This window comes from Simochromis diagramma, unplaced genomic scaffold, assembly GCF_900408965.1.
Source record: "Simochromis diagramma unplaced genomic scaffold, fSimDia1.1 OVJJ01000091.1, whole genome shotgun sequence".
Lineage (NCBI taxonomy): Eukaryota > Metazoa > Chordata > Actinopteri > Cichliformes > Cichlidae > Simochromis > Simochromis diagramma.
The window spans coordinates 3,206,763-3,231,276 of record NW_024386901.1 but is presented as its reverse complement, the minus strand read 5'-3'; the positions used below and the strand labels follow the sequence as shown (position 1 = coordinate 3,231,276).

Here is a 24,514-nt window from a genome sequence, read left to right as displayed (position 1 = left end):
GCATTGTGTTTAGCACGCAGTGTATATAATCTGGGCACTTTAAAGCCCTCATACAGCTGTGCGAGGCAGCGTCGCTGTGAGTCAGAGAAGACGTGTGGGCGGAGTTAAAGTAAGATGGCTGCGGGAAAGCGAAGAGTGTTTGAGAAACCATCAAATGGGATGTTTATCTGTTGCTAACAGGATGAACAGCAGCCTCAGTGAAGGAGTGGTTGATTTCTTAGCGTCCCTGACTCACTGTGGTCTGTCTTGCCGGTTGTCTTTTGGTCGCCTCCTATCTTGTAATCGCTTACTGCTCTGACATTGTGGAATTCATCAGCAGCTAGTTGCTAGCAGCATACCAGCGCTAACTTACTAGCAACCAGCTAGCAGGTAGCTGCCCAAGGAAAACACCACCTCGCAACAACTGTTGAGACTCACACAAGGTAGGCAGATTCTCGATGACCTCATAGTGAAGTTCAACAGCACGACAACTAGATAAATTAACTATATGCGTTGCTGGCATTTCTAAGGTAGCTGATTATATTTGCAGTGTCAATTAGCTTGGTCCTCCGTCTTGCATTTGAAATACATTGTTGTTTTCTGTCGAACCACAGCGTAAGGAGCCTCGCTTGGCTGAGATGTAGTGCAGAAAAGCTCAAGTGCTGCTAAGTCATGACAAACCAACCGGTTTAGGGGAAAGGGCGTAGTATTTGGTGTGTGCACTGTATGTGCTCTAGCAGTCTGTCAGATTGAACGGGACACATGACCCCCAAATACTGCAGTGATTGATGATTTATGTTGTGATCTTACCTGTGAACTTTGAATTAGATCTGTGGACTGGGTTGGACTTTGGAATTATAACTACACAACTCCAATAATCTGTCACTTCTGTGCCCAGAATAACTAGTAGATCCCCCCCCCATCTCGAATAAGCCACATATATGCATATCACATCAACAGATTAAATCATGGTTGAATAGAAAAGCCTTGTTCATTAATCGCTTAAATTTGTCTGTTTGAGAACGTACACTCTTGCTTATCTTTATTCACTGGGTTTAGATAATAATTTCACCATCTTAACAGAAAGTTAACGTGTAACTATTTTCAGACACATCTTTCAGCCTTACAAGAGTAAGAATGAAATTGCGGTTTTCAGATGAAGAGAAGAGCATCTGTAACGACTTCAGTTTTTAGCGTTTTGGGTCATTTTCAAGAAAAATGTACCAGATTCTGCTCAATTCAGCTTCCCAGATGTGAACATTTACCGGTGCTATAGCTTCAGTGTTGGATGATTATTTAAATTTGATCTAGAGAGGAGTCAATATAAGTGTGCCACATTGGGGCAGGGAATATGTGATTAAAAAACCAGATGAATCGGTATTAGAAAATAAGCATATGTTCCTCCAGGTGTCTTATTAGTTCACGTCTGCACTGTTAGAATAGCTTTGGATTATGCAAAGGAAAATCACATTCATATATTATTTTCTTATACAGAAAAAATGATGGTGGTTGCAGACTGAAAGTATTCTTTTGTTTCTACAGCCTGATTCATGTATTGCTTTAATAATATTTGCCTGTCACAGTTAAAGATATAGGATATATGTTTTTCTGATATGCATTGATGCAGAAAAAGCAGTAGGCAGTGGCAGAGGCACGAGTGTGCATCATAGCTGAGCCGCTGATGAGGAAGAGTCAAGCAGTGGTTTAATTGTAAGTTGTTAACTAGTTAGTACACTGCAGGGAAAGTTGATAAACAATCACTAATCATTTTCTTTTTTGTTCAATAAAACCCTGTTCCAGCTGTCATGTCACTCAAGTTTATTACAACCTTATGCAAGTCAATCATCACAGCTACTACAACATAACCTCAGTGTTTGTTTTAAAGATTCAAGATGAGTGTTTCTGCCATTGCCACCTTGGTTGCAAAAAGACAAAAAAAAACCAAAAACCCAGATGATGAGGAAAGGCTGGTCTGACTGTGAAATTGTGTGGCTAACAACTTGTCAGTCACAAGTCATTAGCTAGTGAGTGTGCAGTTTTGTGGCATGTACAGGCCTCCCTCTTTGAAATACGGTATGACCAAGACTTTACCCTAAATGTGTAACTGACCCCATAAACTCATCAGCAAAGTGTTTACAGAGGTTGAGACAGAAAGCCGTTTCGTGTAGTCTTTTACGGGACTGGAAGTCTTTTGTTCAACCACAGCTATCGCCGTCTGGTGGCCTTCAGATAGAATTCATTTTTAAGGCCTCCCATATTGGCTTAATTTTGGCTACATGGAAGCTACATCCATCTTTTATATTGTTTATGACTCTTTGACATCCTTCCTCTTCTTCTTCAACATGTAAGGATAGAGAAAAACACTTGTAGGTGTATGCCACCCTTTTCAGTTCCAGATGAATTGCTGTCTTGGCACATACACCACCTACAGAACCACTGGTACTTAAGCCAACAAAAAGCACTGTTGTGTAGCCGCTGACATCCTTAAGTCATCATGTCTTGTCTATGATTGCTCACTGCTTGTGTCACAGATGTTATCGGTAACTATCATCAGTCCTCGTGGATATGAGTGGACGTGGAGAATTTCTGGTTAAGGCAGGAGTGGCTCTAAGTTTTTCACATAAATACTTTTAGTTAGTATAAAATAGGTCTTGACCTTTAGACTTTGCATTATGAGACTGTAGCAGTCAAGACTGCTTTGGTGTTCTTCATGACTAAGCTTTGGCAAATACTTCTCTTTATGAAGGCAGCCTCCCTCCAGTGGAATGTCTAGTTGAACTTTGAAACATTTTATGATTCAGTGTGACCTGAAATAAAACTAAAGCTGAATGGCCATATACTGTATTTTCTACTTCCTGCACATCGGGGTCAGAAAGTTTTGAAATGCTGGTGCACAGTAGCTGCATCAGCAGTTACCTTAAACTTCATTTAGGGTAAGATAATCATCTTATTTTTATCCTCGTTATGAATTTATGCATTTGAAGCAGTTTTCAAGCAGTGTCATTAAGTTTGAACCAGATGTTAAGGAACAGTGAGTCATTAAAAAGTGTGGACTATAGTAACCCATCTTTTCCATTGTTGTTTGTGTGTAAATACTCTGTATCAGGGAGCAAAGGGAAAAAAAAAAAGAGAAGCATTTGAGCCTTATTGATTTAAGGAAGTTGAGCATGACGTTGGTAGACCTCTCACTTGCGTGTGATCCAAGTCCAGTTCATGTGATGTTGGTCCACATCATGTGGCCACAATAACAAAGGTTTGAAATCTACTTTAACATTTATGTATCTCAGTTAAAGTGAACTTACTAACTTATCAAGCCTAAGGGATGTTATCCATAGGAAATACATACAATACTGTGCAAACGTCTTAAGCCAGGATTCATTTCTTTACATTTTGCTTCCAAGGAGTCAGACTTTCTTAAGATCTTTTGAAGTTTTTTTTTTTTTTTTTTTTTTTTGGACTTTGGCTGCTTTTTCACCTTTTTTCAGTCCAGACCATTCAAGGATTAAACAAAGCACTTAACTCAAAGGATAAACTAGTGTTACACACCAAAAACAATGGGGGGGGGGGGGGATAAAATAGTCTTTAGTAGAGATGGACAGATCCGATATTACGTATCGGTATCAGTCTGATACTGGCTTAAATTACTGGATCGGATATTGGAGAGAAATAAAAAATGTAATTTGATCCGAAGTATCACACAATCATCTCACAAAACGCGCTACTTGGCGTAACCCAGCTCGGCGCATCGGAGCAGTATGTGTCACATGATAGAGCGGCTGTTGTCTGCGAGACCTGTCGGCGGTCTGTTGGAGCATTTGGAGCCTCGCTACATGCTTCCTAACCGCAGCATTTCATCTTGGCAAAAACTATCCCAGAGAAGTAAAGCAAGTGTGTAAGTTCATCCCTGAATGTTTGCAGAGTATTTCCACGTTAAGCTTAACAACTGATATATTGAGCCACAGCTGGACTGGCCATCGGAGTTCCATATCGAGGTGAAAAGGAAGCGATTTCTCCCGTACTCCAGCTAGAATTAAAAAATAGACACAAAGCTGGAGTTATTCTGTCTTTGCTGCGCAGTTGCTTCTACTTCTCTCATTCACTCCCCCTTCCTCTCCTATTATTACTTCAAACATGAAACTGATCAAGGATCAGCTGATCGGCTTTTCTGCCACAAGTCCCATCTTTCTTGTTTGTTTATCGCCCACTTTGCGCTAGAAAGAGGAGACCAGCAGATAAACAACAGCAGCACGTTTAAGCATGATAAGCTGTTGTTAGAATGTATTTAATATTACTTTCTAGTATCAGCTGAGGTTTGCTGGAGCCACAGCTGTAAATGCTGCTGGTCATGATGTCCGTTTGGATATGTGGTGAGAGGGAAACATGAAGATGAAACCAGGAGATGTCCTTACTGAATCATCAGAGCTGAACAGGTGATGGAGAAACAGGTTTACCTTTTAGGTGACATGAATGAGTTGAAGGGAAGTTATGAACTGTTTCTGAGAGACAAATAACACCAGGATCCTTTTCCAAGCAGCTGACAGCTGGTAACTGTGCAGGGGCGGGTCTAGCAAAGTTTTGTTGGGGGCCAGGTAGGGCATTAACAGGGAGAGGGGGGCACAAAGAAATATTTTTCTTTGTTATGTCATTTAAAAACTTTGAATAAATAATTATCTGAATCTTACAACAAAAGTGGTCATCCGATTAAATGTATAGAAATCCATTATTGTATATAGTAACTAATAAGTCTAATATACCCTAGTAAGCTATAGTACTTTTTCCTTTGGGAAGGTACTATCTGTGCAGTCTGCAATTCTGTTGAAGAAAGATGTTGAATCGATTTAATTATTGTAGAAAAATAATTGAGTTCTGTGCATTTGTTTTACAGTTGCATTAAATTAAAGTTGATTAGATCGATTAAGGGCGGGGGGTGGTTCCACCACAAGGGAACCACCCCCCCGCCCTAATATTTTTGCTGGGAGTTGGCAACCCTATTAGTTAGGTTGCTTAATATTTCTACTAAGTACTCTTTAAAATACCAGAATAGGGAGGATGGTGTAGGTTTAAATTTATTGGACCGATCAGTGTTGCTGAACTATAAAATGTTTTGGGTGGAGTGTATTTTTTGCATACAGGTATAACAGAATAGCTTCGGTCGCTTGTTTTTTAAAACTTAAGTATGAACTTATAGGCAAGGCAAGGCAAATTTATTTGTATAGCACAATTCAACAACGAGGTGATTCAAAGTGCTTTACAGAGACATTAGAAACAAAAACAAATAAAAAGCATGATTTAAAATTGATTAAAACAAGCAAACAAACTAACTAAACACACACATTTCACACCTGTTCGCGCGATCTGAACCCTTATCGTAAGGGGAGCTACCAGTCCTTCTGTGGACGAGCTACTTTCTATTTTAAATTCCCTGAATTTAAAGTACTCTCTAGACCTAGTCTAGACCCAGTTGGGGAGCTACCCAGAGCTCTAATCCCACACCTGTTCGCGTGATCTGAACCCTTATCGTAAGGGGAGCTACCAGTCCTTATACAAAATGCAGCAAGATATTTATAAAAAAAACAGTTTTATTGATTACAAAATACGCTTTACCGGATTCATATCGATATCAGCAGATATCCAAATTTCTGATATCGGAATCGGTATCGGACATTAAAAAGTGGTATCGTGCCATCTCTAGTCTTTAGGCACTTTATTACTAGCAGCTTGTCACATAAACACATAATCTGTTCCCATTTCTTTATTTCTTTGAATCTATGAAGAGTGCCAATGATAACACAGTTCAGCAGGTATAGCATGTTTTGAACCAACAAGGAGATTTCAGAAGAGCTATTGGTTGAAAACTTAGCGCATGTCTGCTTGGTAAATGTGTCAAATGCACTGGACATCTGGAGGAACAGCTTAACTATCTGCAGAAAATGAACAGTAAGTCATTAAAAATGGTGGTGGAGGGGGTGGGGGCATCCAAAGACCTAAAACAGGACCTTCAGTTGATACGTCTACTGTTTGCTGAAGCCTCATCAGAAATGGTCTCAGTGGAAGGGTGGCTGTCAAGAAGTTATTCCTAAGGAAGGGAAAGGGGGGGGGGAGAGAACACTAAGGTATATCAATCAACAAGAACTGGACTGAAAATGCATGGCAACAGTTCTGATGGAGCGATGAATCCAAATTTGGAGGTTTTGGTCAAATTGTTGTTAGGGGTGCTCAATGTAGTCTCAATATTATATAACAATTTTTCAAGGCATTTTGCAACAGCGATATTTTTGCTCACATATATAATAAAAACAAAACAAAAACCAGAACATTTTTAATGGTGATTGCAGTTGATAGTATGCTGACATTTGGGAGTCCTTATATTGATACTATCATAAGCATAACTATTAGCATGAATCCGTAGTAATGGTCTACAGACATCTGTAAAACACTGTGGAGGCTCTGGCATGGTTTGGGACTGTGTGTGATTGGCAAGCAATGACTTGTTTTTCAGCATGACAGTGATCCCGAACACAATGCTAATGCAGTAAAAGCATACCTGGATAGAAAAACGCACAATGGAAAACTATCAGTCATGGACTGACCCCTCCAGAGTCCCTCAACATCTCTCAAGCAATGCGGGATCATCTTGACAGAGATCTAATTAAAAGGCACTCAAAGAAAAGCTTGAATGCACTTCTAGAAGCCTGGAAGACTATTGCTGAAGATAACTTGAAGAAATCATGCAAGAGTTGCCCAGGAGGGTTCAGGCTATGTTGACGAATAAAGGTTGTAATGCCAAACACTGTCTTTCAAGCTTCTTACAATTCTGTAAACTCTTTTTGCTTTATATACTGTATATCCATGTATGTTTAGATGTTTCAATAAATCATTTTCTAAGCAAAATGGAAAGAAATGAGAGGTGGGTCAAGTCATTTGCACAGCGCTCTATATGCAAGAGTCAATAGTGTTGATATTTACACTTTTAAGTCTGAGAGTCAAAAGTTCTGCACTGTAGGTTTGCACAACAGTAAAAGAACAAACATCCCCCTCCCCCCTCCTTTCCAGCAGCAAAATCCATCATTAACCATCTGTTCAGTTATTTCTCACTAATCCTTACAATAACTCACTAAGTGCACTACTTCCTGGCAGATATTTTTGGAGCTATTAAATTCTGATGGTGCTGAAGGAAAATATCAAATATCCCACTTACTGGCGGAGTGCATTTTATACCATTCAACCTCTTGTTCTTAACCAGTTGAGGAAACCGAATACAGCACAACCTGATTACTTGCATGCACGTAACAGCACAGAAAGGGTTTCTGTCTATTGGATGACTTAAGACAGCAGAATGACATTTAGATTAAGGATATTGATAAGGGATTTAACAAATTAAGCAGAATTGCTACCACAGAGAAAAGAAAATGGCGTGACGAATCATGCTTCTCCATCTGGCAGTCTAGTGGATGAGTTACTTTGGTGGTTGCCAGGAAAACAGTACCCTATTTTTTTTCAGACCATAAGGTGCACCACATTATAAGGTGCACCGTCGATGAATGGGTTGGTTTTCATACATAAGGTGCACCGGATTATAAGGTGCATTAAGTGAAACAAAACGGATAAGTCAAACTTTACTCAACTCATTCGTCTTCCTTCCTCCACTTCCGTACTATTGATTCATTAGTGTTGAATTCTCTTGCAGCTGCTCTATTCCCATGTTGTTGCAGTATATGAATGACTAACCTTGTGAATTATCTCAGTTGTTCTCCTGACTGAGGTTTGGTCCGTTTACAGCATCCTGCCATGCGATTGCATTTGTCCCTAACCATCGGGAACCCTCACGTTAACTTTTATCAAGCGGGAAAAAGTTAGCGTTCATCCTCCAGCTTCACTGTGCTAATGTCATGCTAACATCAGAGCTCACAAAATTGCTAGCCCGACGTCCCGGGGCTAGCGATTTTTTCCAGTCGGGCTACCAAAATCTATCTCTGCCCTGCCCGTCGGGCTATCGTAGGAAGGAAAAATATATGTCAATGCTTTTGCATTCTTTCGGAAATGTAGCTGGGTAATTATGTCATTGGCATCGGTGAGCCACTGTCAATATGTGACATATTGAAATCGCGTTTGAATTTGCGCTTGTTTTTTTGCTTTCACTTTGCAATCGCGCGAACTGTGTATAGAGAGCGACAGCACTGATTGGTGAGTGATGATAATTTGCGCACCAATTCCTCTGACATCGTCTTATCAATCGTTAGCTTACTATGCAAACATGACAAGTGAAATCTCACGCAGCAAGCTTAAACATGTGAGAGGTTGATCGCGCAGAGAATCCCTGAGCGTTATGTGAGTGTGTGTGTAAAATTTGTTCTTGTTTCTAATGTCTCTGTAAAGCACTTTGAATCACCTTGTTGTTGAATTGTGCTATACAAATAAACTTGCCTTGCCTTGCCTTGCCTTGCCTTGCCTAAAAGCAGCAGGATTTATATTTCAGTTCTGCTGAGCCAAATAAGACAGGTCAGGGTGAAGAAGTGACAGCCAAAGAAAAGCTTACCACAAAACGGAGAAGTTATGACAAATCAGACTATAAGGCAAAAAGAAAGTGCAGCTTTATGGTTTCATGGACAAAATAATTTCTGTGGCTGCAATATGACGAGCTAAATAACCAGGGCTGCACATAAGTGGTCCGCAGGTGCGCATTCGCTGTCAAAATAAAAAACGCGCACAAGATAAGAAGTTGCAACGCGTGTTTGCGTACATAAGATTTTCTGGAGGAGGACAGACATTTGTTTAGAACTCTTAAAGATGTCGAAGAAGCAAGCTCCTTTAAGCAATTACTTTGGTGTTCCTCCACCTCCAAAGAAATGTCAGAAGGAATCCGAACCACAAAAGAAGCACGTATTCTCAGAAAAGTGGTTGCAGGAGGTGAGCTCGCTTCAAACAAATGAACGCACAGAGATCCCACTCTAGCGGACAAAAACAGTGCTTTTTATATGGACGCAAACGCGCGTTGCAACTTCTTATCTGGTGCGCATCTTTTATTTTGACAGCGAATGCGCACGTGCGGACCACTTATGTGCACCCGTGTAAATAACATAATGTTCTGCCGGGTGTGTTGTTGGTTTTCCCTCGATTTCTGAGTCAACAAGCGCCTTTGTTACTGGGACCAGTCATTTTAAGAAAGGCCCCCATTAGAACCCATGAGAAATGCAAGAAATGCATTATTGCTCAGTCTGCAATATCTTTCCCAGAACAAACACCAATTGCAAATAACATACTAAAAATAAACCTGAAAAAAATCTGTTTAGAACAGCGTACTATGTTGCAAAGAGTCAACTACCACTGGCACAATTTAGCAGTCTTTGCAAACTTCAAAAAGCAAATGGCCTAGATCTTGGTTCCACTTGTCTCTTACCCGTGACTTCAGTGGAAATTTCAAATTCAGGTACATTTGAATTTGTTTCAGAAATCTGTCAGAACATGCTATATCATGCTTAGCTTGCTAGTTTCCACCTAACTTCTAACTCCATTAAATTTAATAAATTCTGTTTTCATGGATGCCTGGATGTTAAACTTAATTTGAGCACATAAAATCGGTTCAAGGCTAGTAAGCACAACCAGAATTAATACATAAGGCGCATCGGATTATAAGGCGCACTGTGGATTTTTGAGAAAATTAAAGAATGTTAAATGCGCCTTATAGCCTGAATAATACGGTACTTGTCTGACTGCTTTGTGTCAAATGTATAGTTTGGCGGATGGGGGCATTATGGCGTGGGGATGTTTTTCACCCCCTTTACTTCCAGTAAAAGGAACTCTTGATGTTTTGCATACCAAGACATTTTGGACAATTTCATGCTCCCAACTTTGGAACATTTGGGGATGGGTCCTTCCTGTTCCTACATGACTGCATCGCAGTGCACAAAGCAAGGTCGATAAAGAATTAAATGAGCGGTGTGGAAGTGTGAGTGTGGAAGAACTTGACTGATCTGCACATAAACCTGAACTCAACCCAAAAGAGCACCTTTGGGATGAATTAGAGCAGAGACTGTGAGCCAGGCCCTATTGTCCAACATCAGTGTCTGACCTCACAACTTTTATTCTGGAAGAATGGTCAAATAAGCACACTGTAGCATATGTATAGCAGACCCGACCACATATTCGCATTTTTCAGCGGATTTTATTACAGTTGTCGTTTTCACACTCGCTTCTAATAGAGACGCTGGCTTCTGGTAAAAACCACATGCTGGCCTCTGGCCCCAGCTGAGCAGCTCTCTCCTTGGCGCCAGCCTCCGGCTCTGGATGAGCACGCTGTCCCCCGCATGCTGTACATCGGCTCAGGCCGAGAAGATGCATGAGCAGGTGGTGTAAGTGGAGGTTGCTCATCCGCCCTCCTCCGTGGAACAGGAACAGGTGCAGGAGCTCCCACCAAAGAAGTGGGTATGGGTGCAGAGGTAGGCACGAACTCAGCCACCATTTGGGTCAGCACCTCCCCTGGCTGGCCCGGTCTCGGTTCGACCATGTCCCACTCCTGGGTTTTGGCACCACTGTAACATATCAACAGCTTCAACAAGAGTTGAAGCTGTCATAGCTGTAAATGGTGGGCAGATGACATATTAACACCTGTCGATTAAGAATGGGTTTTCACTCAAGTTCATCTGGGTGTGAAGACAGATGACAAAATACTTTTGGGAATATAGTATATGTATATAATCGCATTAGATGTTCTTGAGTGCAGTGTTCAGCCAGTGATATAAATACTGACGACAAATGGACACAGCAGCTACTGATACTGCACAGTCCTAATGCAAGATGCTGTTTAAAGAAGAACAATGCAAGGTTTCATAACATGGACCTTTTTTAAAGCATTTTGATGTAATAGAAAATGAAGGAAAGCAAAAACATTTCTTTTCCCTTCCTTCATGAGCTCAGTCCATGCAGGTGTTATGAGGATTAGACTTGTGATAAAACATCAACGTTTTCAGTATAATACTGCAGAAATGTTACTGATAGAAATGGTGTGTAGTTAAAACTTGTTTTCTGAAACTGTTAATTCTTTTACCGTGGCTCTTTCTACTTTTATCTTTTCTTCCATTGCAATAATTTTCTAAACGTATCCACAAAATGTTACACGCTTCACATGCAACAGCTTGGCATCAACCATGAGCTACTCAGTGTAACTGGGCAAAATCATTAATGACATTTCAGGTAATTGCTTGTGTTCATTTATTCTTATTTAAGAGTAATATGTGTGGTCTGAACACTCAATGACATCGTGGCTGATGTGATCCCATTGAAAGGTGATTTGTAGTTTTTGCCATATGCATAATGTCATTTATAAATCTGTATTTTATCAACAATGTCCACCTGAAGTCATTCCTCTGGATGTATATTGGCTTTCTTGAAAGCTCTGTGGGGTCCTGGGGTAGCTTACTGCCATGGACCCTGCCTCCCGAGCCACAGCGAGTGAGGCATGGAATCTTGTATCCATGTTGCCTTACATACATTCTTCCCACTCTAATCTAGTGGTTATTCTGTCATGTTTCAAGTCCACATTAAGAGAAATGCAATGAGATATTTTAGTAATAGCAAGTTTGTGAATGAAGCTGTTATTATTCCAGTTTTATATGATGTTAATGTTGTTTTGTTTTTTGGGGGTTTTTTTTTGTTCACACAGAGAGATTGCCAGTCCTGACCGGCTATGGAGTGGTGTTGGCTTCAGACTGGATGACAGGGTCTACGAGGAGGACAGGGTCACAAAGTTTCTGCAGCAGCAGCAGCAGGCTTTTCCTAGATGTACACTGAGCGGGATTGACAGCCTGCACAGCCGACCTCTTTCTCCTCTTCTCTGTTGTGATACACTTTCCCTTCCCTTTCTGCCCTTCTTTTTGCACTTCTCTTTTCCTCTCTCCCACTTCTTGTTTTCCTTTTGTTTTCCCATATAATTTCCTTTGCCTTCTGTTAGACTCAACGTCATTGAGTTTTAGTGACCTTTGGTCTGCTTTAAGCTGGTTTCACTATGAGCTGGCTGAGCAGGTTAAACCCACGGGCTTCTGGGAGTCGGTCGAGCCGGAGTGCCGCCCCCTCCAGCCCCTGCACTGCAGACCCAGAGACCTGTCTCATGGTGTTTGAAAACCACTGGAGACAGGTGAGCTTAAGACACACACACAGAGTTTTTTTTTTTTCTGTTTCTTGTCTTTCCTTTATACTGGTATGTTTTTACCCCTCCCTAAAAGCTTGGACCCATCTCTTGATCAACAATCCATCTTAAAAAAGTAAAAGGCACATGTAACCCATGGAAGAATTACTAAAAGTTGGCAAACGCTGTCTTTAGCTCTCCGCTGCTTGAGCCGTGGCTGCATTGCAGGTCCCCAAATGACCCTGGGGCTGTTTTTGCTCGTCTGCCTCTGGAGAGATACCAAAGTGGAGGCAATGCACCAGTTGCTCTTGCAAGATGGGCTTTGCAGTCAAAAATACCTCTGCTTAACGCTTTACCAGATGACCCTGTGTTACTCACCAATTTGTGTTTATTATCAATTGTATTTAAATTCCAAATAAATATCATTTAAAAGGACATTTTTTAAGTTAGTTAATAACCATGTTAAGTAATTGAGACGAAACTATATTGGGGATTGAGATGATGCCTTACTTAGTACAGCTGTGTGTGCTCGTCACAGGAAATGGTGTGATCGACTTTTTGTGGCTTCAAAATAATAAATAATAAAAATTGCTCGATGTTCCTGCCCTGCCCACAGTGGTCTATATTGGTACTGATTTTTTTTTTTTTTTTAATTAAAAATGTTATCTTGATGTTACAGCATCAATGTTTGAACTAACACACAAAAGTTAATTTTGCACAAAGATTGTCCCATTTTCACAATTTGAGGCAAATTATTTTTCCTACCCAGAGTGAAAACTCAAGAAAAGCTGAACTCAAAATTAAACAATAATTTTGTCAGTCACAAAACAGAATCAAAGTTAAAAACTGCTTTTTTAAATTTTCTTCAGCACCTAAGTAATGTTCTCTCTCTCACAGGTGAGTTAATTATAATAAATCCAATTTATCGTGATAGTTCAAATTTTCTACTTTTAATCTTTTTTCTTTTTGTGTGATTTGAAGGCTTTGTCTTTGTTCTAGTGAATGATTATGTGTTCACACAATGTGTGAAAGTTCACTGTGTCAGCGTCAGTGAGAGAAGTAAACTAGCTGGCTGATGTCCAGTTACCTACTGAACGTTTATAGGTTACAGAGGTCTGTCACTGCCTGACGGTTGGAACTAATCTGAGGCAACAAAAGATGTCTGAGAAATTATCTATTTTCTGTTTTTCCCAGGGATTGCAGGGCGTGTGCACTTTGCAAACCCGCTCCTTCTTTGGCGAGACTTACTAAAGCTATATACAGGTCCGATCCTGTCAGAGAGTTTTTCTTTGAAAGGATCTGTTGTCATAATGGAGAAATGCATTTATAATCCACTGTAGAAGAAGCAGACACCAGCCATAATAAGTGGCTCTGTTGCAAATGCATTGCAACAGAGCCACAGAAGTGCACCTAAATGTAGTTCGTGCCTTGTTATCCAGTATCTAACATGCAGCTCTTATCTGTTCAACATGGGCCCAGATCTGCAAATTCATTCTTGCTGTAGTCATGCTGACCAATTAAACTTCTGCTTATCATTTTGCTCTCACACACTTTTGACCACATATTCTCACCGTGAAGCGCTATACAAATACAGGCCGTTTTATATCTTACAAAATAATTGAGTTGTGTTGCACTGTTGCATTTTAACCTGTTTTTAGTATTATCTGCCTGTATGCCTCGTTGTCAGTAATAGCCATGGCTGGAGATATTAAGTTTAAGGGTTGCCTGTCTGTTTGTGCTAATGGACTCGATATCTTGGGAGAGCCTTAAGGGAATTTCTTCCTCTTGAATTAAAGGATGAACCAGTTACATGGAAGCAGAATTGATTGACTTGAGGAAACATTGTAATGTGGAATAACATTCAGTTCTATGTATTGTGTTACATAAACAAATACCCACATGTGCCATTACAGTTCTAGTGTTTGTCCTGGTCCCGTTAGCATGGACCTCAAACACTTCATCACTTAAGCCCACTGGATAAAGCAACAACACACTCCTTACTTCCTTTTCTCAGATATCTTGGGTGTTGGAGCAGCATGAGACTTCATCCTCCAGCGATGACCTTACGGCAGTGAGAAACAACACCGACCAGATGTTATGTTTGCTGGCAGAGGAGCGTCCTGCTGAGAGCTCAGAGAGCGGCACCAGCGTGCCACCTATGGGGCCCATACTGGAGCTTGTGGTCACAGAGAATATCCTGGAGAGGCTGGTTCAGTGGCACCTTCGCCGTGGCTTGGACCCAGACAGCCAGGGTGCACTGCTCAAACTGTTTGAGATGCTTATCGGTCAGTCCCAGCAGCCCCTGCTCCAGCACACAGCCATTCTCCACCCCCTTCTTAGGCTCCTGGGAGCTTGTGCTGACCCAGAACTCGGCTGTCCTTCAGCTCTGGAGAACAGCCTGGTATTGTTGCTTAACCAGGTACATACAAACCTACAGTCTTTTCCAGTGTGTGTATGCAGTCACTATAAATAAAATATATTTCACAGATAGTAGACATCCCACAAATGACAAGTTTTGTTTTATTTTTTGTGTTAAAATTGAATGGATGTGAGATGACTGAGAATTGAAGGCTGGAAAAATTGGCTGTTGTATTAAAAACCTTAGCTGAGCTGTGGCTCTTCATGAAACCTGACAATTTGAATTATAGTAATTTTTCATTTGCCGTTGGCTTCCTGGAGGCAACTCAGTCAGCATCGTCTGTGACCTCTGCCTCTCCTCAGGTGTTGGCGGCAGGCCTCAGCGCTCTTTATTCCTCTCTGCCGAGGAAGATAGAAGCTATAGTAATTTTTCATTTGCTGTTGCTTCTGCTGCATTTACTGTTTGCATGCTGTTTGCTAGATTTTTTTTTTTTTTTAATCTTAAAATGTAATTTGATTGATATCTTTTTTCATGAGAATGCCCGGCAGCAATTGATTGAGAAACCAACAAATGAGAGCATCACATGCTGTGGCGTTTTTCTCCCCCAAACAATAAAGTTAGCTGAATATAGTCCAGCTCAGGTTACTGATTGGTCAGGAGACCTACCATTTAATTGCAGGGGTTCCACTTCAAAAGCCAGGTGAATTTGGTGCATAAATAAATAGTAATATAATTGATGGTGTTCCCTGAAATGTTTTTAACTCCCCAGAAAGGGGCACTGACCTGCTGTTTTCATATAAAAGGAAACCTTTGTAGTGATTAGTGATTCATTTCTGTGCTAAAGTTGGAATAATAACTAACCTCCAAAGTAGATTTTTCAACAGCGTTTCATGACTCTTGTTCTTTAATGGGATTCTTTTTCCCTCCATCAGATCTGTGTGTCAATGGCCCGACAGCCGGTGGTTCTAGAGATGTTGTTCCGGGCTGCACCAGCCCAGCAGGGCTCAACCAACCTGCTGATCTTTTCCCTGCTTGTGCCATTCATCCACCGAGATGGAGCCATTGGACAGCAGGCGCGAGATGCACTACTGCTGGTTATGGCGGCGTCAGCCAGTCACGAGGCTGTTGCACGATACATCGCTGAGAACTCCTACTTTTGTCCGGTGAGTGAGGAGCTTTTGAGTCACTCTTCATTCTCTCTTTTTTCAGACAGTTTTACCATAATAATGCTCATTTGGCTTGTGATTGATAGAAGTATGGTCAAAGCCAGACTCAAATTAAAACCTCTGAGTCTAAAAACCGTATAGTATATGGTGAATATGACCTATTCTTTATTGATGTGATGGTTAAGGACAGATTATAAGAGTTGGATCTTGACTTAGTTTCCCTCACTGCTTCTAAGAAAGAGAGAAGTGTGTGTGTGTGTGTGTGTGTGTGTGTGTGTGTGTGTGTGCGCGCGCACTGTCTAATTCTGATGCATTAGTGATGGTGTGCGATAATGGAAGGAGAAGGAGATGACTATGCACTCTGACAGACCATTCATCCTTATCTACATCCTATCAACTGTGTCTCAACTCGAGTCTTCCTATTTAAAAAAAAACCCAGAAACTCACCCAACATCACATGTTTGCAGTTTTTAGGAGAAACTTTATTGTTTAGTGATAAAGAAGACAGCTTAAGAAAACTTGTGTGAAATGCAGTTTCCTTACTGATGCAGTTCTCCCCCAGTGAGTTTAGAAGCACTCTTTAGTAATAACTGTTTGTTCTTTAAGCAGGAGACCTAAAAGAAAGATGAAAACAAAGGAAGGATATTTTATCATTTTTGAACTGTGATTTCTTTTTTCTGTTTGGAAACACAATCATAACTTGAAGGTGGAAAGTTTATTCCGCTTTAAAGTAAAACCCGTCTGCCTTGTTTTTGTCATTTCTTTTAGCTGCCACTAGATGTAATTAAAGAGCCATGTTATACTTAATGCAGTCTGAGGTGCATATTTAAAGCTATTAGTTTAATTTGCTTAACAGTTCTGCAATGGGAACATGTGTCTGCATACATTTGAATGTATGAACAAGAATTGGTCAGGATCTGGTTTTAACTGAATCTGGTCCCAGAGCAATGTTTAAGCTTTCATACTGCATTATAAGAGCGAGTGTTGCGTGATGTCTGTATACAGCACTGTGGTCGGTAGTCTACCCCCGCCCCCCTCCCTCTCAGGTCTCTATACTCTGGTGCTAACTCAGCTATTTTCTGCTCATCTTCCTTCCAGCAGCTTCAGTCTGACCTAGTTACAGCTGAAAGATCCAGTGGAGGTGACGTTAATGACCAATTGCTCCTTTCTGCCCGAGTCTGGCTATTTCCTGTCTGTGCATACTCACACATATCATAATCAGCTTTGCTTTGACAGTTTTGGATCTAGTTCAACATTCTTAGACAACAGGAACAATTGTAGTCTTTCTCACATTGTAAGCAGAGTACAGAGAACATCCCGTCTTTGCTCCCTCTCCCTTGGTGTCCATGCACAGCTCTTTTTGAGGAAGTTTGCATCTGTTTTGTCAGCCTAACGGGTTCAGGTTTCTCCATCCTATATGTGCACGGCAGCAGCAATAAATATTGGATTTTCATAAAAGTCATCAGCTGTTATTAAAAGGCTAAGATACATGACGGGCTTTGAGCTAGACTGTGAATCCACTGTGTCTCCATGTGCTGGGAAGGCACTCGTTTAAACCTTTTTTTGGTAACAGTAGGACTCAGAGTACGGACCATCATGCTGCAGTTATTTGAATTATGATGAAAATATTTAAAAACTGTTCATTTAAGCAGTTGAGATTTGCAGCAGACAGTAATAATAGCCGTTAGTCAGCACAGTCATAATGGAGGGGGTTGGATGGGCTGTGACTTGGTGATATTTGTATGAAAATGCTGCTTATTTTCTCCATCATTAATTTGGTGTAGTTTGTAGCTCTTGTTTGTTACTTCCAAAAGTCAGGACTTTAAAAATAGACTCCTATTTGAGAGGTGCCACCTGCTGACTTCCTAGAGGTGACTCAGTCAGCAACATCTGTGACCTCTCTGCCTCTCCTCAGGTGCTGGCGACAGGCCTCAGCGCTCTTTATTCCTCTCTGCCGAGGAAGATAGAAGTTCGAGGAGATGACTGGCATGCCCTTCGGCGGGAGGACTGGATGGGCGTGTCGTCGCTCGTGCTCTTCATGAACTCGCTCGAGTTCTGCAACGCCGTGGTGCAGGTCGCCCATCCCCTGGTCCGCTCACAGCTTTTGGATTACCTTCACAACGGCTTCCTTGTACCTGTCATCGGCCCCGCCCTGCATAAGGTAGCAAAGGGGACTGTTTTTGTTAGAAAGGCTGCAGTTTCTTTAACAGCCGAGTTGGGGAGGGGGGTGAACAAATTCCCTTAATGTTGCTTTTAACTGTGCACACATAACTATTATCATATTGCATATTTTTAGCAGTTTTGAGACGCCTTTAATTGTGTGTGTTTGCAGTCATCGGTGGATGAGATGATCGCCAGCACAGCCTACCTTGATCTTTTTCTGCGCAGTATAACGGAAACTTCCCTCCTCAAAACTTTCCTGCGCTTCATCCTGCTGCATCGCCATGACAATGACACCATCCTGGACACGCTGCTCACGCGCATTAGCAGCAATTCAAGGGTCCGTATATAAGTGTGTGTGTGTGTGTGTGTGTGCGCGTGCATATTTGTGAAGGAGCCCTGAGGCCCTCATTTGAACTCGACTGAGTGGGTGGTGAGTGGGTTTAAAGCAGAAACTGAGTAGGATACAGAATAAACATGGAAACTGAATCTCTTCATGTCTGCTGCAACAATTGAGGATTGTGTTACCAGTTATTTATAAGTGGTTAAATAAGCCTCAGCAAAATGTTTCAACATTATCTTAAATTCCCTCCAAATGCATAAATATCAGTCTTTTTGGAACAGCAGTGGTGTTAGGAAAAAAAATCTATTAATTCACCTGAAGTATGACGGAAAAAAGAGAAACGATGGTTACCCCCAAATAGGAGTTAAAAAGGAATAGCGTTAAAACATCAGCACCGCTGACTAAAATGACTGGTGTTCACTGCTAAGAAAATAGTAAATTTTGCTGTTATAGAATTTTATTGGAGTCTAACAAATATTAGCTACCAACATATGGTATCAAAATGTACATTTCAACCACGTTATGAGTGTTGATGTTGCGTAGTGTGTTTACCAAAGGGACACAAATACCAACTTTTCCAAGTGGAGCGAAAAAGCGTAGAAAGGTAATCCAAAAAAACAGAAAACAAACAATATCAACCGATATATCACATTTTTAAATTGCCAAAAATTGGCATTGAGCTTAAAAATCCTACATCGTTTGGGTTCTGAAATTTATTCTGAGGCTTTTTTTGGAGGGGGGGGAATTCAAAAAAATATTTTTTATGAATCATCACAGTGTCCTACGTATGTGTATGTCCTCCTCAGAAAATGGTTGTTTTCTAACCAGTTTCTTTCTGCTTGTTTTGCAGCTCTGCATGGTATCGTTAAGCCTCTTCAGGACTCTCCTGTCCTTGAATTGTGAAGACGTCATGCTACAGCTTGTACTCAGGTTTGTGTGCGCTTCGGAGCATTTTGCCAAATGTTATACTTCCAAAGGGCTTCTTCACACATCTAGTCATTTAGTAAAGGTTATGACGCACAGTCACCATCTGTCAGCAGTTACCACGAGACGATACAGACAAGGTTATTTCTGCCCATTTTTACAAAAATTTTATGAACTACCAATGGCTGTTTCTCCCATTTCCCATACTACTATCAGAAGTTGCCAGTGACCCCCACCCGTTAACACATTACCTGCAGGCTGTGATTAGGGCATACTGTCTGTGTTTTAAGGTGGTTTGTCACAGCAAGATAAATATGGCAAATATTAAGAATGGAAATGTAGAATTAAAAATGACAACAGTTTGTTAAGCTTCCTGAATAGTAAGCTATATCCTGTGCATGTGGATTAACTTATCTAAAATTACTGAAGTTGCTTCTGTGTGTTCTCTCGCTCTCAGGTATCTCCTGCCATGTACTCATGTAATGCTGAGTCAGCGTCGTGCTATCAGGGAGACTGACTTATACGGAAAGTCAGCGGACAAGTTCCTGTCATTAATCCCAGAGTGCTGCCGGTTCAACGCAGCTGCCTCCTCTGAGAGAGATGAGGAAAATCCATTTTGGGGCAAAGGTGAGCTACACACTTGTGGAAAGTGAGCAGTTGACACTAATAGTTGTGGTTGTAAATGATATGAACTGCACTTGAAATATAATCTTTTACTGAGTGGAATGTACTGTACACAATAGTTGTGCAGCTACTCTAGTCACTTATTTTACTTAAGACCTTTAGTTGTAGAGCCAGAGTAAATTTGCATGGAAAACTCTTGGTGTTAGGAATGTTATTGTATGTAAGTTGATTGTTTGCATACAGTGTCTGTATTAATTGGGATAGCAGATCCTGGCTCTACTCATGGTTTTCCTGTTTGCCCGTATATTGTCATCCTGCAGTACTGAATAGTCCCAGCACAGAGTCTCCCGCCCCACCCAGACCCAGCACTCCATCCCGCCTGTCCTTCTTCATGAGACAGCAGAGCAGTGGAGGTGGATCAGGAGGTGGAGGTGCTCCTACCTCCTCTAGCATGGATCCACTGCAGTCCAGTTCTTCGAGCTCCCACCAGATGTCTCCTGACAGCCCGATGCACCATCAGCAGACCCACACAGATTGTCTGGACTGGGATTCAGGTTATCTGGAGTATCTTAAGGACGCTCGGAGGAGCATTGAGTTTTGCTCTTGGGCTTGTCGTGACTGGTCGGCACCATATGATGGCGAAAACCCATCCCCAAACACAGCCCCGCCACCCCCACTTCCCCCTACCTCCAATGTCCCAATGACAATGTTCCCTGAGCACTTCTCTTTCCAGCAGGGAGGAAGTCATAACTCTTCTCCCGGTCAGCAAAGGGCGGCCATTGTGGCAGCAGCGCGGTCTGAATGGAGTAGCTCTGAGCGGGACAGCGGAGAGTGGGATGTTACGATTGGCAAAAACAGCTGCATCAGCCTAACGCCTCGCTCCAAGAAACGCAGCCTTCAGAGAGAGGAGCTGCCTCCCAAGCCTGTACCTCCTCTCGTACCTTCTTCGTCTTCAGCAACCGCTTTATCCACTTCTCATCCCATCTCCTCCCCAGCTCCTCACATCCCCTCATCTGCCATCACTGTTAGCTACCAGGCTATGTACAATGGAACAATGGTGCAGGGAGACGGGTGCTCAGACAGTCGTGATAGAGGACTGGAGGTGAAGAAAGTGAAGAGGGACTTGGATGATCAGCAGTATTTGGATGAAAACGCCAACCAAAATGGTTCCCTTGTTAACTGCCCCTCGCAAAGCTGCACTGCTCTCCCAAAGTCTATTTTTAGCAACAGTGACATCAGTGATGCACAATCTCTTTGTCCTAGCAAGATTTTTACTCAGACCTCCATTAACCAGTCAGCATCTGATACCAAACTGCTGTCAAGTGAAACCTTAAACCCACATGATGCATCCTCAGATCTTCCAGAAGCCAGTCAGCAGTCTGTAGAGAGTCTTATTGAGGAGCTGCTGGAGCAGGCGCCGGGAGACCCACAGCTGCCTGGCGATGCCAACGGTCAGGGCATTAGCATTGAGGCGTTCACACAGGAGCTGAGAGAACTGGAGGACCGGGTGAAAGAGCGCTGCAAAGCAGCCTGTCAGCTGGAGGAAATCACCAGAGAGAGTCTGTCCACTGAGCGCCAGGAAGAAGAACAGCAGCTGTCATCAGCACTGGAGGGGAAGCTGATGGGTGACGTGAAGGCAGACGGGTCTGCGGTGGGCATCTGTAGTCCTGCCAGACCACTGAACCAACCTGTGTCCCAGCCATACACAGGTGAGACTCACGGATTTCTTTCACTGTTGCATCAGTTTGTGGATACGTCTATTGCTGTCATCATATTTTCATGCTCACACCTCTGTATCAAATAAGTGGTTGGATGTGTAACATGAATTGTATCACTGAGCTCTTGCTTTTGATAATTGCTAACAGCACAGCTGTTGAAGTTATGTGGTTGATGGTGTAATTACCACCTTTTTAATCAGCAACATTTCTATCTGCTCTATCAATTCCTCAAACTTAAGAACTCTTCTCGACTATATTTAAAGGATGGTGAAAGGATTTGCAACCATATAATCACAAGCAGTTAAAACCCACTTCTGAGAAGCAGTTACTCTTTCCCTGCTGACAAGAGTTGAGCATTCTATCTTTCTATTCAATGATCCACCGCTCTTCCTCCGTGCAGGTCCATTCATGACAGTTCTGTTTGCCAAGCTGGAGAACATGCTCCAAAACTCGTTATACGTCAACATCCTGCTCACTGGCATTGTGGCCCAGCTGGCCTGCTATCCTCAGCCCCTCCTACGCTCCTTCCTGCTCAACACCAACATGGTCTTCCAGCCCAGTGTCAAGTCACTAATCCAGGTACGCTGCACTATGCAGAAGTTGTTTATAATGGTTTTGGGTGCCCTCTTTCCCCTTGTTCTGAAAATAGTAGAGAAAGTGAATAGTTTCTTTTTGTCATTGAAAGGATTACAGTTTTTGGGTGTCTGCCTTTAGGCATAGTTGTCCACTTCCAGCCCACCTTACTTCTGTGCACGCTCTGGTTCCAAAAGCATCAGGCCCACAGTGATATTTGCATCCAGTTTCTTTCCACATTCATTTTCTTTATTTTCAGATACTTGAATTCACTGCTGCAGTGGACATAAAAAAATACAATAAATGAATAAATATAACTGCAGTTTCAGTCGAGTGATCCATCCACACCCAGCGAGCACATTCACAGAAAGTTCAACAGTTTCAGTTTTAGTGACTTCGTGGATTTTTCTCAAACTTCACACTCAAAGTGTCGCTTTTATTGAAGGCAATAGACTCTGTTCCTTTTATAAAACTTAAATTGTTAAGTTCATGTGAATTTTAGTCTTGAGGGATGACAAGCCTGAGAGAGGGGTTAACAACATCAAGCAAAGGTGATCAAAAAGTTTAAAAGTTTGTTTCCACAACTCTCCTCAGGTTTTAGGTTCTGTGAAGAACCGCATCGAGGCATTTGCCGCATCTCACGAGGACTTTCCTGCCATGCTGAGGAAAGCCCAGCAGTACTTGGTGGCCCGAAGCAAAGTGGACTGGAGCGACTCGCCGGCAGCAGTTCCTACTTTGCGCCGCTCTGATTCCCTTGGTGAGTATAGAAATAGGAAGAGCTACATTTACACATACAGGCGTGGCTTTGATGACTTTGGTCATAAATTTCGTGAGAAGTGTTAATCAAAGATGATTTACCAAAAACCAATTAACAAAGATGTTTAAAAATATTTTAAACACACAACGAAATTCCAATAAAAGTGCATTTGAATTGGAAAAATTTAGGATAAATTAGGATAAACAAACATACCTAACAGATTTGCTTCAGGTTTAGAGGTTTTTGAGGGTTTTTTGTTTTTTGCTGTGCAGTGATTTGTTACCAAACTCCACATTAAAGGAGATAATCAGAACTATAGGCCCACTTGGTGACTTCTTTTCTATCTTTGGAAACGCCGGGAAATCGCAGAGATGTCAGAGTAGTTTCGCGTCACAGTTTTATTTCCCTGTTGTGAAACCCTGCCCTTCTCTTCCAGTGAAGAGTCGAAAGCCATCTCTCGGAGACCTGATTCTTCGTCACACAAACAGTCCAACACGGGCTCGGCACGCCGCTCAGCTCGCCCTCGCACACGTACGGGATGGCGGCCAATCACTGCACAGCGCCCTGTTCCGGGGCAGCGGAGGTGCGTCTGGCCTTGAGAAGCAAGCTGAAGCGCTGCGAGTAAAGAACGCCGTCTACTGCGCCGTTATCTTCTGCGAGTTCCTCAAGGAGCTGGCTGCCCTCACGCAGGAGCACGCCGTCTCTTTGCCCTTCCCTCACAGCCAGGAAGCAGAGGAGTAGAAGGTAAACTCAGACTCCTCAAACTTAGCTTCACGTCTGTTGATTTAGGCTGTACACAAAGAAGAGATTGATATAGGATTCTCCCATCAGGACACACATGAGACTTTTCTGTCACTGAAATGGATCGTCTGCAACGAAGCAGACAAAAGAGGAAAACTGGGATTTTTTTATTGCTAAATTTATTATAGGATACCTATAGGACTGGAATCATTTTCCTCATCTGTACACTTATGATATTGTGCATATCGTGTATTATATTCACATCCTGTACACAGAAAATCTCGGTAAATACTTGAGATTCGGGAGCTTGTATATACACATGCCATTTCATGGTATAATACAACACAGTAAAGCCACAGATTAAAGAAGTAGGTGCACATATTGGTGCTAGTCAATACTTGTTATCTTTTGTTTTGAAAGGGTGCTTTCAGGCTGGCACAAAGAAGGTTTCCTCTTCAACAACAACAGAAAAAAACACCAAAAATTGTTTGGCAGGAAAAGATTGAAAGCGTGTGCGAGTCAGCCACTTACAAAGTAATCCCATCAGTTTGGTCATCTCCGTGCAGCTGGCTCATGTTTGCTTTCATCAGAGCTTTTGTCAAGGACGGACTAAGAGAAAAAGTTCACTTTAAAAAACAGAAGCGTTCCCAAAAAACATGGGAGCTTTTTTAGGTTTATTTTAAAAAGGCTGCACTAAATGCTAGTCATCACTGAATGAGATGAAAACTGGAAAAACCTCCGTGTGGAGAGCGCCACTTTGTCTCCTGTGAATCAGCACGACTACCATAATTGTACTGAGAAACTTGGGTAATTATTGCCTTTTTCTTTTAACGTTTTAAACATTTGTCTTCTGAATTTGCACCATTTTATAGACATATCAGCAACATGTGGGAGCAGATGTGTCTGCCATTGTGTATGAGAGTTTATTTGAATGAATCACTCCTTTCCAAAAAGGTGACGCCAACTGTTCAGGCCATTAGCTAACCATTCACTGTTCGCCATTTAAAAAAAATAAAAATAAAAAAATTAAGCGGAGGAATCACGAAGAC

The 24,514-nt window shown here is 41.8% G+C and overlaps 1 protein-coding gene across 1 annotated transcript; it reads left to right on the top strand.

The window, feature by feature from the left end:
- Window positions 1-111: 111 nt before the first annotated feature.
- fhip1b (FHF complex subunit HOOK interacting protein 1B) lies at window positions 112-24,477 on the top strand. Its single transcript, XM_040034823.1, has 12 exons — window positions 112-422; window positions 11,639-12,109; window positions 14,115-14,519; window positions 15,392-15,622; window positions 17,541-17,786; window positions 17,958-18,125; window positions 18,979-19,058; window positions 19,510-19,679; window positions 19,997-21,385; window positions 21,795-21,973; window positions 22,562-22,724; window positions 23,161-24,477. Exons 2-12 carry the CDS (start codon window positions 11,981-11,983, stop codon window positions 23,463-23,465), a joined length of 3,465 nt encoding a protein of 1,154 aa, XP_039890757.1. The 5' UTR covers window positions 112-422; window positions 11,639-11,980; the 3' UTR covers window positions 23,466-24,477.
- The last annotated feature ends 37 nt before the right edge of the window (window positions 24,478-24,514 follow it).

Excerpts from the sequence above, each read along its gene's own strand:
- fhip1b (XM_040034823.1), top strand. The coding sequence starts at position 11,981 with ATGAGCTGGCTGAGCAGGTTAAACCCACGGGCTTCTGGGAGTCGGTCG. Across the intron at positions 14,520-15,391 it reads TGGTATTGTTGCTTAACCAG|ATCTGTGTGTCAATGGCCCG; the intron begins GTACATACAAAC and ends TCCCTCCATCAG. Across the intron at positions 19,059-19,509 it reads ATGCTACAGCTTGTACTCAG|GTATCTCCTGCCATGTACTC; the intron begins GTTTGTGTGCGC and ends TCTCGCTCTCAG.